Consider the following 13404-nt stretch of genomic DNA (forward strand, 5'->3'; position numbering starts at 1 on the left):
AAATGAGAGAACACATTATATAAAAACGGTTAAGTAATAAGATTTAGAGCTGCAATTACTAACTATGTGACACACACACACACACACGCACGCACACACACACACACACACACACACACACACACACACACACACCCAAACACAGACACACACAGACAGAGACAGACAGACAGACACAGACACAGACACAGACACAGACACAGACACACAGACACAGACACAGACACAGACACAGACACAGACACAGACACAGACACAGACACAGACACAGACACAGACACAGACACAGACACACACACACACACACACACACACACACACACACACACACACACAGACACAAACACACACACACACACACACACACACACACACACACACACACACACACACACACACACACACACTCAGGACAGACACAGACACAGACACAGACACAGACACACACACACACACACACACACACACACACACACACTCACACACACACACAACACACACACACACACACACACACACACACACACACACACACACACACACACACACACACACAATGTAAGCTTTTTACAGAATTCAATTTGTTGTATTTTCATTAAAGAAAGCAGCAAGTACATTGTAACAGACCACTGCCTGAAATTTAATATTCAGAAAGTAAATCAATTAGTTTGGGAAGAGGCGATCCATTTACTATAAAAAGACAGCTTTCTCCATCAATGGAAAGCGTCTGCCTAAAGTCTAAGATGTCATTCATTTAGGTTATAAATTATCGGCTGTTCCGAAAGAAACAACTGTTGCGGTGGTAGAGTGGTATGCCAAAACATAGTGTAAATTTTTTGAAAACTTGTTCCATCGTTTTACTGGCTTTTTTAGTTCTATATTTGTATGCCTGTTGTGCTTGCTTTCTGTAAACAAAGAAATAACTTTCTCTCATTCGTGTTTTTCCTCAAAATGCCTACAACTTATTATTTATTTAAGTTTTTTGGCATTCCTACAATCTATTTGTATTTTGAAAAGAATGCAACTTTCTATTCTTACTGTACTTTACGTAAAGAAGGTAGTGATAAGTGTATGCTCTCTTGGAAAATTTACTATTCGTGTTTCTTATTCACTGTATGTTCTATAAATTATGCGCATATGTGTATGAAGTGTGATATCAAATCTAAAATATAAATTAAAATCTAACATAAATTAAAGTTAGCATAATAGACAAAAACAAAAGATACCAACATATTATCAGTATTAATTAAACACTAATATTTGGTGTTGTTGACAGCTGTTGATTGCGATGAGCTTATTGGCTTCCTGTACTTATAGGTGCAAGTGTGTTTGTTGTTTTAACTGGTGCTAACAAGTTGAAGCAATGGGAGCAGCAAGGTAAAGTACAAGACTATAAGAGACAGTCTTGCACAGCTCTAAATATTCTGGAGAAACGGGTATTTGAAATCGTAAACTACCTACCTACGGAATTGAATCAACGCTCTGAAATGGCCAAATATTTGGAAAAAGAAATTGAGATATTGCTTGCCCTAAATTTCATCTTGCAAACATACGGGTGCCCTCTTCTAATGCTTCATTTCTTTCCTGTTGTAACGATTCTTTTTACTCGATTCCTTTGTAACGTTCGTTGGCACCTTCTTTTAGTGCCCATTAGAAGCATCGGCAATTCTTCTTTAACCGTCTACTGGCATTCCCTTTCAGGCGTTTATTGGCATCCTCATTTTACTGTCTGTACTGCATATCTCTTTCATCATTCATTATCATCTCTTTTCAGCGTTTCTTGGTACCCATTGTTTAACGTAACTACGATGGAAAGAGTGTAATAGGGACGGTAATACCATAGTTAGTCTAGACTACTGAGAGAAGCAAGAGTAATGACATGTCGTGATACTGTCAGCGATTGACTTCGTAGATATAGTAGAATAGTAGATAGTACATGTCTTATAATACAAATTGTTAGTTAACGTAAGTATGCTGCATTACTAAGCAAATTTGTGACTATCTAATTGCATATACATATCAAACCAATAATTAGAAACTTTTGCGATAGCAATATTTTTCTATATTATAGTAGAAAGAATCAACCACAGTGTCTAAGTAAGCGCGTTAAGTGCAAAGCTGGGCGCGCGCGAGCGTGCGTGTGTGTGTGTGTGTGTGTGTGTGTGTGTGTGTGTGTGTGTGTGTGTGCGAGCGCGTGCGGGTGTGTTCATCTTTGCACGTGTCTGTGCTCGTAACCGTGGCCGTGCTTGTGACCGTGTTCGTGTTTCTGCCCGTGCCCGTGCTCGTGACCATAATCGTGTTCATGCCTTTTTCCGGAAATGGTGACTGTGACCAAGTCTTTGCTTGTGCTCACAACCATATTGGTGATCCGTAACCGTGTTTGTGTCCGTAAACTTGTTCGCGAAAGTGTTAGTGTCCGTGTCCGTAACCGTCTACTTATTGTCCGTGACCGTGCCTGTTTCCGTGACCGTGACTCTGTATATGTCCGTGACAGTATCTGTGCAAGTGTTTGTGTCCGTAACCGGGTTCGTACCCGTGTGCCTTTTTATGATCATACCATGACCGTAGTCGTACCTGAAACTGCGTCCGGGTTGGTGTCCGTGGTTATGTACGCGACTGTGACCGTACCCATGTCCTTCCAGTGTCTGTAACTAAGTGTTTGTGTCTGTGCTTGTAACCGTGTTTTGGTTCGCGTCTGTAGCCGTGTTTGTGTCCGTGATTTGTCTTTTTTCCGGACTCCGTGTCCGTGTCTGTGTCCCTGCCCGTGCCCGTGCCCGTGCCCGTGCCCGTGCCCGTGCGTGCGTGCGTGCGTGCGTGCGTGCGTGCGTGCGTGCGTGCGTGTGTGTGTGTGTGTGTGTGTGTGTGTGTGTGTGTGTGTGTGTGTGTGATTGTTGACAAGTGTGGCCAATGTTGCAAGTACATACATTGTCAGACATAATCTCTAAGAATACCGTACCTTGATCACAACAGTAAACATATTAATGAAACTTTAAGTGTTCACAACTTTAGTTTGTCTCAGTTTTGCCTAAATAAGCCAGCTAGCTTTTTCAGGCATGACAACAGCAAATACAAAAATAGACACGGAGGTAGTACAACCAAGTCAATTATTGTCAATGTCAGGAACCAAGCAAAATATCTGCAGGTTAGTGTCACCAACGTAGTATTCTTCAACCAAGTATAAAAGCAGCTGACCATTGCTCCTAAAATAGAATTCTGCATCCGAGTAGACCAAGAAAGAACACCTTTACCCAGCTTAGTAGCCAGCAACCACGTAAAACAGAAGCAGATCATTTTCACTAGCTTGTTGGTGTCTAGCAACCAAGTCTGGCAGCAGTGAGCCATTGTTCTGAAGCTAGTTGTCAGCAACCGCATCCGAGTAAACCACGAAAGAACAACTTTGCAAAGTTTAGTAGCCAGCAACAACATAAAACAGAAGCAGATCATTTTCACTAGCATGTTGGTGTCTAGCAACCAAGTGTGGCAGCAGTAAGCCATTGTTCCGAAGCTAGCTGTCAACCAAGTAATACAGTGACAAACAAACGATGCAAGCCACCAGATTGTAGTTCCGAAGCTAATTGTCAGCAACCGCATCAGAGTAAACCAAGAAAGAACATCTTTACCCAGCTCAGTAGCCAGCAACAACGTAAAACAGAAGCAGATAATTTTCACTAGCTTGTTGGTGTCTATCAACCAAGTGTGGCAGCAGTGCGCCATTGCTCCAAAGCTAGCTGTCAACCAAGTAAAACAGTGACAAACCAACAATGCAAGCCACCAGATTGTAGTTCCAAAGCTAGTTGTAAGCAACCGCATCCGAGTAGACCAAGAAAGAACAATTTTACCCAGCTTAGTAGCCAGCAACCACGTAAAACAGAAACAGATCATTTTCACTAGCTTGCAATTGGTGTCTAGCAACCAAGTGTGACAGCAGTGAGCCATTGTTCCGAAGCTAGTTGTCAGCAACCAAGTAATACAGTGACAAACTAACGATGCAAGCCACCAGATTGCAGTTCCGAAGATAGTTGTCAACCAAATAATACAGTGACAAACCAACGATGCAAGCCACCGGATTGTAGTAACCAACTATTCAGATAACCAGAAGACCAATTGTTATCAGTTTATACTAAATTTTAATAGTAGCCAGCAGCTGATCAAGTAACAACAGCCTAATGATCATCAACTCTATTTCTAATTAAGTTAGTAAGCTAGCAAATCATCGCTGCCAGCAGTATCTACACTTCAGCACTCTAAGTAGGCAACAACTCAAATAGACCTATTTTGACAATGAGTCAGTGTATCCACAGACGTAGTAGCAGACATGTGAAAGCAACAGATTTACAACATGTTCAGATACACGCATAGATCGCTCATGCACCAACAGTGTGCAGTCATGCAGGTTTAGAAGACCAAAATCTACTGCCAAGCAAGCAAAACAAATGCTTAAATATTTCTATTAAGTCTTAAATTGTTTCATTAAGTCTTTGTTAACATTATTGTACAAACAATATGAAATAATTGCAATTTGTTTTATAAATGTTCGTATTATGTAGATAAAGATAGTAGCTCAATATATTTCTGCTATAATTTAGAGTCAAGCAAACTGTTTTTCTTACCTTTTGCTTTATTGTTTCATCGGTGTATTCCGATTCTCTGCTTGAAATCTTCTAGACAGTAAACAATAAGACAAAGTCAAACATATGAAGTTTCAGTATATATGCAAGTAATAGTCTGCTCTTTGTGCAATAGTATTAATATAATAATAAGTGGTTAACTTAAAGTCATGAATACTCAAAGTAGAGTAAACAAACAATAGACTATGTAATTAGCTGATTAACACACGTAAAATTAGGAATAATTACAAAAAGTGGTATAATCTTAAAGGCGTATTTGTTTAAACTAAACAGACAATCACAGCACTAGCAGTTGATGAGTTTCATGATAATAAAAATTAGCAAACAAAATAAACGAATCTATAAAAGTTGCTGTAGTGTTGTTTGATCTGCACAATTTTTGTTTAATGCTACCATTTTGCTACCATTTTGTAAGTAAAAAGAGTTTTCATTCATTGACATTTAATACTGTATATTTGATCGTTTAGTGTTTTCTAATAATATATTTATATGTTTGTGCTAATCAATTACATATAAATCATCATCGGACAACATATTTTGTTATGTGAGTGTATATTGCCTTTTAAAGCTACAAATCACAATTGCAGCAATGCCTTTGAATATTGAATGCTTTGATATAATTAAAATATCTCTAATTGGTACAGAATAGAAGGGTATACGTGATTCAAGGCAAAAATATTTAGGTAAAACAGTTAAATCAAGCATAATTAAGATCTTCAGAGACTTACTTTGTATCCTAAAAATTTGCGAATGACGTTTTTCTGTTTAGAGTTAAGTGCACTTTTAAAGCTGATCAGGTGGTCTTCTGTGGCAAACTGCTTGAGTCTTTTTTGGAGTCCACGATCCCACAATAAGTCGATCTTCTGATAATCATACAGATCATCTTTTTGTGCAACTTCTTCGTTTCGATACAATATGATCAAAACTACAACATCATGCAACTCACTAAGAGACAGACAAAGCGAAAACGATGTGCGCTAATTGCTAGAATCTTACCGCGTTCGATGTCCCATTTGTCGTCATTTGTCAAGCACATGTGTTTGAGCACTTGATACATGCTAGAACGGTCACCCTCTATGTAGACAAGAGTGCGACTAGCACGTGGCATCACCAGGAAGCATCTGCAATGACTTAAATTCAAACTTTCCTCAAACAGTTTCTTGCCTACAAGCATCCGCAGATTTCTCCCTTTCTGTACAGTCTCTGGAGCGATATCAGCTAACGTTCTTCTAAAGTCTCGCAAAACATCATCGTTGGGGCCTGCTAGTATAATTGGCTCTTTGTCGCTTTCTATTACAGAACTCATACACAGAGACAGAAAAAACTTAATAGCTGCGACTGGTTTGAAAGTCTAGAGGGTGTTTGCGCAGTTGATATGGAAATGGTAACTTCATGCCGACACTCCCCCATCTTCGCGCATTTGCTGCAAACACAAATCACGTGATAAAAAGTAATTAGGATCTGTAACAGTATAAAGCCTGTCTACTAGACAAAATCAAATAGCAAGAACTGAGAAGCACAAAGAACAATTTGATAAACCTAGACACATAGTGTTGTTATAAAATTGGCAAAGTTGAGTGCATGCACAATAACAGTGTAAATCATGAAAGTTCTGTAGTGTATTTGAAACTTCAGCTCTAATAAAAAAAACTCTGTACTTCTTCTCTCATTGTACAATTACTACAACAAGTGAAAGCAAGCAACTAATAGTCTCAGACTCTGTTTCAACACGGCAGTCAAAAAATGATGCAAGATATCAAATATGTAACATACTTATTTCAATTAAAAATGTAGCTGCTTTTTTCAAATCAGTCATTACCAGATCGAGTCTATTAGCGTTCCTCCTCTACTTTTTTATATTCCTTTGCTAGCGTCCGGTTGGCACTCCTTCTAAGAGTTCAGTATTATTCCTGTATTAATCGTCCATTAGCACTTCTTTCAACATTCATCAGCAAGTCTCGTTTCTACTACTTCACCCTACGGCGTATTTTAGCGCTTGTGTCTTAGCATCTATTGGTAACTCTTCCTTTGTGGTTGTTGGCACTCGCTTTTAGCATCTATTGGTATTTCTTCCTTAGCGTCTGTTGGCACTTCCTTTTCAGCTTTAATTAATTCGCATCTCTTCCTATACGATTATTGGCACTCCTCTTCAGCGTTCATTGGTATCCCGGTTGCAACGATCATTGCATGACACCCCTTCTCAGAGTTCATTGGTACTCTTACTGCAACGTCTACCGTGTCTGTACCCGTGACTGCGTTTGTACTCGTGCCGGTGACCGTGTTCCTGCCCGTGTCCGTGCCTGTGACAGTGCCCTTGTTCTATATATGTCCCATACCCGTGCCTACGACCGTGCTCGAAACAATGTCTGTGTTTGTACTCATGCCTATAATTGTGCTCGTTTCTATGACGTGAACGTAAACGGTAAACGTGCCAGTGACCGTGTTTGTGTCCGTGACCGTTCTCGTGACCGTGTCTGTGTTTGTAATAGCGGTCGTGTCCGTGCCGCGTCCGTATTTGTGTCCAAGTCCGTCCCCGTGTTTTCGTTTGTGATCGTGCCCGTTCCTATAACCGTGTTCGCGCCTGTTACCGTGCTTGTCTTCGCGTTTGTGAGTTCTTGCTTGTGTCCATGGCTGTGACTGTGCTCGTGTCTTTGCCAGTGCCCGTGTTGGTAAGTGTGTGTGTGTGTGTGTGTGTGTGTGTGTGTGTGTGTGTGTGTGTGTGTGTGTGTGTGTGTGCCTGCGTGCGTGCGCGTGCGTGTGGTGGTGGTGGTGGTGGTGGTGGTGGTGGTGTGTGTGTGTGTGTGTGCGTGTGTGTGTGTGAGTGTGTGCGTGTGTGTGTGTGAGTGTGTGTGTGTGTGTGTGTGTGTGTGTGTGTGTGTGCGTGCGTGCGTGCGTGCGCGTGTGTGTTATCGTGTGTGTGACCGCGTGACCGTGCTAGTGCTGGTGATCGTGCCCGTGTCCTATACACGTCACGTGCCCGTTCTCGCGAACATGACAGTCTTAGTGCCAACGATTCCGTTCGCGTCCTTTTCCGTGCTTGGAACCGTATCCGTGTTTTTATATGTGCCCGTGACAATGTTCGTGTTTTGTGCTCGAGTCTGTGACCGTTCGAGGCAAATTGGTACACCCTCGCTCAAAATAGAGGTAAGTGAAAGACTCTGGTCAACGATTGTCTGTCAATTATAGCCATAGCAAATCTACAAACTCAACAGCATACTGCTCTAATGCTAACTGAAAAGAAACAATCTATAGATGCCTGTGCGGGAGATCTTTCAGCAGACAGGGAACTCGAACACGCGACACTCCCGTTTCTGTTTAGTGACAACATGTTCGGTGGCAACACAGTGACGGTCACTTATTACCTTTTTTCTGGTTTCTGCTCCTTTGGGACACCGCTATCATTGATGCTTTAATGGACGGCTCTCAAGGTCAAGGTCAAGGTCTGTGACCGTGCCCGTGACCACGTTTGTGTCCGTGTTCGTAAACTTCGATATAAAGACATGCTACGTCATCATCTGCAGAAAGGGGGCATCAATCAGGACAATTGAGAGTCACTGGCGTCTGATCGTTTGGTTTGGAGGAAGAAAGTGTCATCTGGTCTGAAGAAGTTTTAGGATGAGAGAATGAAGAAATTAGAAGAACGACGACACATACACCAGCAAATGGCTCAAGAAGTAATTACAAGTCGATATGTGTGCGCCATCTGTCATCGCGATTGTCATTCTCGTATTGGTCTCTATGCACATGAACAAGCACACAAGCGATGGTTGAATTCCCATCGGTAGAGAAGTCGTGAACTCGTACACGAGTAGCAGACAATGATAATGAATCGTGTTCGTGCCCGTGCTGATGCTTGTGACCGTCCCCGTTCCTGTGATCGTGTTCGTATGTTCCTGCCTGTGACTGTGCTTGTCTTCGTACTTGTGCTTGTGACCACGTTTGTGTTGTGCCTGTAACCATGTTGTTACTTGTGCAGATGCCTGTTACTGCGTTTGTGTCTTTTTCGTGCCCATGTGCTTCTTGTTTTTGTTTGTTTGTTTATTGTGTGTGTGTGTGTGTGTGTGTGTGTGTGTGTGTGTGTGTGTCCCTGTCCGTGTGTGTGTCCGTGTCCGTGTCTGTCTCCGTCTCCGTCTCTTTCTCAGTTTCTGTGTCAGTGCTTGTTTCTGTGTTCTATTCTTTGTCTGTTTCCGTGTCTGTGTTTACACTTCGAGGTCCCTGCTGTTAATGTACGCGTGTTTGAAGCAAGATACAATATAGTACGTTGTACACAAAACAGAAAACCCTCGTAGCATTAATTCTTAACAACATATTGTGCTAGAAAAATATTTAACATTTCCAAAAATATTAATAAATTTATTACTTAAATCAGATACAAAGAGTATGCGCACAAAGTACACAAATAACTGCGTACAACTTACAAAAATCAAACTTACAAGTACTAAACTAAACAAATATTTATAAAGTATCAACGTAAAGACTTTAAACACTTAGTTGGCTTCACTGTTTTATCTGAGTCAGCTAGTGTTGTCAGCCATAGCTGCAGCAACAACAGCAGTAGGAGACGAGGTTCGCACAGCAAAGTCAATTTAAGCAACCAAGTAAAACAGCAGCGGATCATGTCACCGGTTTGGTAGTCACCAACCAATCAAACCAGCTGCAGATCATTCTTCCCAACTTAGTATTTAGCAACCATGTCAACCAGTTACCGATAATTGTCATCAACTTAGTATCCAGCAACCAAATAGCAGAGTGACAAAACGCAGGAAGTTAGCACATTCTACCATAGTGGGTATCTAAAAATGCACAATACACCATTGTCATCAGCTTACTAAGACATGTAGTAGCTAGGAACTAAGTAAATCAGTTACAGTTCATTATATTCCTACTTATAACTTGCTTGCAATATGCATAAATTTGTTTAAGTCGGTTAATCAATTTATCACGAATTGTATTGCACCTGTGTTGATTTTGAAGTCTAACAATTTCTTTTATATTTCAAACCTCATATTAATTAAAGTAATTAAAGTAAAAGCACCTGCTGCAAGGCCTTCACAGGTTGAAAAGTTGTCTAATTATTAATTAAAATTTTACTTTGTGTTGCAAAACGTTGCGAATGGCGTTTTTCTGTGTTGTGTCTAAGATGCTTTTTTTCAGAGCTGATAATGTGGCCTGTTGCGAACTGCTCGAGTTTCTATTGAAGTCCTGGGATCTCTTGGTCGTACTGTACAAGTCTGAATTTCTAGTGTTTGAAAGATCTTTTGTTTCAATGCAGTACAATAAATGCTGTAATATGCACTCAATTAAGATAAAGACTGAAAGCTGTGGGCGTTAATCACCTTATTTTGAGGTGCACCATGAATGCAGTAACTGAATGTTTGCATGAGTCTGTATCATTTCGCTCTAATTTTGTTCGATGTTCCATTTGCCTTCTCTTATCAAGCAGATGTGTTTGAGCTCCTGATACATGCTAGAGCAGTCACCTTCAAAGTAGACAAAATGTGGCTTTCACGTGGCATCACCAGAAAGCACTTGGCATCACTACAGTCTACATTCTCTTGCAACTGCTGCTCACTTGTCAGTCTTTGTCTGAAATGTTGAGAACTGTTTCACCCAACGTCTTTCTAAAATCTTCTAGAGCCTCAGCATCAGTACCAGTTAAGATAATTCTTGGTCAACATTCTTTCATATATCGTAGATATACAGTATCTAGCCAAACATGTAGGACTAGTTGTATAGCTGCTGTTGGTCTGTTTCTGCAGTTGATATGGAAATGAACTCTAAAGCTTCTGTACCCTGCTGTGCGGCTCGCTTGCAGCTCTCTTGATAAGAGAGATACGCAGAGTATTATGTCTAGCCTATTACTTTAAGTCTCCCCAGTGGCGTACTCAGGCATGTTTCCAGGTTGCCCGGAAACCCCCCTACGGGGGAATTGGATGTGAAAACTATGGGACTTGACGACTTTGAATTCTACCTTGACGCTTTACCATCTGCTGATGGGCTGCCTCAGGAGATGCACAACTGGGTCAACAAATGGCGCAGATTCAAAGGAGCGTTTCCTCACACCCCTGCAGATAGCTTGTCATATGCTGACGAAACTATGTACCCAAACATCAACTGTGTGCTGCGCATATTTTGCACACTGCCAGTCACGACAGCAGAGTATGAAAGATCCGTGTCTGTCTTAAGGCGACTAAAGACATACCTAAGGTCCTCAATGGGCCAAGAAAGACTAAGCAGTTTGGCTGTACTACACATCAATCAGTCGATGACAATCGATTTTGATGCAGTTATTAACAGTTTTTCCAGGAAACATCCGCGAAGAATGATTTTGAAAGACATTTTGTCAACTTGTGTAGATGCATAAGACATCGTGATATTACAAGGATGAGAGTAAATATCAAATATCAATTAAACCATTAATATCAATATTAATCTAGATATTGATATAAAAACAGTTATTAAGATCAATAATATTGATATTAATATAAACAGATCAATATTATTGATATTAATATGGAAACCCCCCAGAGAAATCCTGGGTACGCGCCTGCTCCCGTTCGATAAAGAGTAAACAAATAGGCGGATGACATCAAGAAACAGCTTAAGCACTGCCGTAATCGCTACAGATTGCAATCTGTATCAGAATAAAGAGATTCTAGAACTGTTGCAAATCTAAACTAGCAGAAGTTGGCAAATTTAAATTTAATAAGATTCAGTAGATTTGTGAGAGTTTATAAAGTTCATTTGCACATTGCATAAGCAAGATGGACCATTTGATCAAGAGCTATAAGAAGCTGCCAGAACAAAATAGCTTGAGAGAGTTTACATATATGCATATCTATAAAAACGTTGCCAAATGTTTCTCACAACAGTGAAGCAATAAGAGAAAGACGCATATATGCGCATATAAATGAGTTGGCTTACAACAAAGTGAATTAATATTTTGCAAATACCATCTAGTGACTTGTTTTGATTTCTAACACACCTCTCCTTTTATATTAGTGAGTACGTTTCTGTTGTGAAAAACGTTTTGCTTAAAGGAAGAAGACTAAGGTATGCTTGTTTCTGATTACATTTGTTTAACTCGTACTAGGTTCTAAACTCAATTTTGCAATTTTTAGCATATTTCTAACTAGACCAGTACTAAATTTTGGTTGAAAAGCTACGTTATAGTCGCCTAACTTTGTAGGTTTTTCTTAACATCCTATACAGTAAACTGAAAAGCAGTTTTCTCAAGTTGTTTGCAACCATGTTGATAAACTGTTAGAATTCCACGCGTATTTTCAAATTCAATGAGTCAAGAATAGACAAATCGGCCAATAAGCTAGACTCGAGTCCTGCTAACATTCATGTTGCCATATTCTTTTATATATATTATGTGTTGTTATGCCCCTCCATGATGAGCAAGTGGAGTCTTTACCCCATCTGGACACCGACCAACACGGAAGGTGAACCCAGCAAAGTACATGTTTATGTGTAGTCCACACGGCGACCAAGAACTCGGTTCAACACGGCTAGTGGATATCAATGATCACCAAAAAAACGCTGAACGTTATCATCAACGGACCGTTTGCCAGACCAGAGAAACACCAAAAACTGAGACGAATCATAGTCTCATGGACAAAGCTAGAGAAACACGAGACAGAAAGACAGACAAGTTTTATAATTTACTGTCGTCACTGGGGTTTGAATTCCCAAATCATGGACTGGTAGCCATCGTCGCTAACCACTAACCCAAGGCGGTGATTATTATGCTATTTTTTTCATGCTCAACCAGATCAGTCTGGTTTGTAAAGTCTATTACAAGTACTTGAAGCAAACCCTTCTTCAGAAGTACTTAGACCATCACGGCTGTCTAGAAAGAAGACATGACTTTACGAAGGATCCGAGTAGATCCCAGAAGCACTGTTTTCTGTAATTGCTGCAGGTTGTGATGACCTGGAATACTGTCCAGCCACCATGCAATACCTGCGTGCACTGTGCCCAAAGCTCCCAAGACCACCGGAACCACAAGTGTTCGACAATGCCACATGCGGCTTATCTTCACTCGCAAGTCGCTGTACTTCGCCAACTTCTCAGCATGTTTCTTGCCAACGTTGCCATCAGCAGGACAGCTGATATCAATAAGAAGACAAGTGTTTGTCTTCTTATTTCTGAGACAGAAGTCTGGACGATTGGCTTTGATCTTCCTGGCAGTGGAGATGGTGGTATCCCACATCATAGTAATGTCATCCGTCTTCACAAGCCTATCACGATGATGCCGGTACCATATGCTCTCCACTGGAACCCCAAAATGGTGACAAACATCCCAGTGAATGATGAAGGCCACCTGATTGTGTCGATCAGTGTAGTCCATCGGTGCCAAAGCACTACAGCCTGCCACAATGTGGTCGACTGTTTGCAGGCCTACACTGCACATGCGGCAAGTAGGACTGACATCGCGATGTAGACTCTTGCGCTCATAGTACCGAGTCCAAAAAGCTTGGTCTTGAGCAGCAACAACCAGTCCCTCAGTTGCAGCAGGAAGATTCGCTGCCTTTAGCCATCCGTAGGTCTTTTTCATGTCAACAGGCGGTTGCTCAGTGAGACGGCGATACTGCCCGTGCATAGGCTTCACGCTCCAGGACCACACACGAAGAGAACTGCAACACGTACGGTAATGTCTCGCATCTGTTTCAAGCGCTTGCTCGAAGCCGTCTTCAACCGAGATGGATGCATTCCTGTGTAAGTTCTGCGACTTGTTGTCCGAAGCAAGACTCCTCCACAGCTGTGCAGG

General features: G+C 41.1%; 2 protein-coding genes across 2 annotated transcripts; one reads left to right on the forward strand and one right to left on the reverse strand.

Annotated features, from left to right (window-relative positions):
- Nucleotides 1-2966: 2966 nt before the first annotated feature.
- On the reverse strand, nucleotides 2967-5972 carry LOC134183531 (uncharacterized). The gene is made up of 4 exons (XM_062651109.1): nucleotides 5625-5972; nucleotides 5357-5553; nucleotides 4611-4661; nucleotides 2967-4080 (listed from the first exon to the last, which is right to left on the reverse strand). Exons 1-4 carry the CDS (start codon nucleotides 5932-5934, stop codon nucleotides 3016-3018), a joined length of 1623 nt encoding a protein of 540 aa, XP_062507093.1. The 5' UTR covers nucleotides 5935-5972; the 3' UTR covers nucleotides 2967-3015.
- A 4600-nt stretch (nucleotides 5973-10572) lies between these two features.
- On the forward strand, nucleotides 10573-10992 carry LOC134182849 (52 kDa repressor of the inhibitor of the protein kinase-like). The gene has a single exon (XM_062650290.1). The coding sequence runs from the start codon at nucleotides 10573-10575 to the stop codon at nucleotides 10990-10992; it is 420 nt and encodes a 139-aa protein (XP_062506274.1).
- Nucleotides 10993-13404: the final 2412 nt, after the last annotated feature.

The sequence above is a fragment of the Corticium candelabrum genome, chromosome 8 (assembly GCF_963422355.1).
Source record: "Corticium candelabrum chromosome 8, ooCorCand1.1, whole genome shotgun sequence".
Taxonomy (NCBI): Eukaryota; Metazoa; Porifera; class Homoscleromorpha; order Homosclerophorida; family Plakinidae; genus Corticium; species Corticium candelabrum.

Bases quoted from the DNA above. Each gene is read 5' to 3' on its own strand.
- LOC134182849 (XM_062650290.1), top strand. From the start codon at position 10,573: ATGGGACTTGACGACTTTGAATTCTACCTTGACGCTTTACCATCTGCT.
- LOC134183531 (XM_062651109.1), bottom strand. From the start codon at position 5,934: ATGAGTTCTGTAATAGAAAGCGACAAAGAGCCAATTATACTAGCAGGC. The intron at 4,662-5,356 runs GTAAGTCTCTGA...TTTACTGTCTAG, and splicing joins GCAAATTTTTAGGATACAAA to AAGATTTCAAGCAGAGAATC. The intron at 4,081-4,610 runs GTAAGAAAAACA...TTATCTGAATAG, and splicing joins ATGAAACAATAAAGCAAAAG to TTGGTTACTACAATCCGGTG.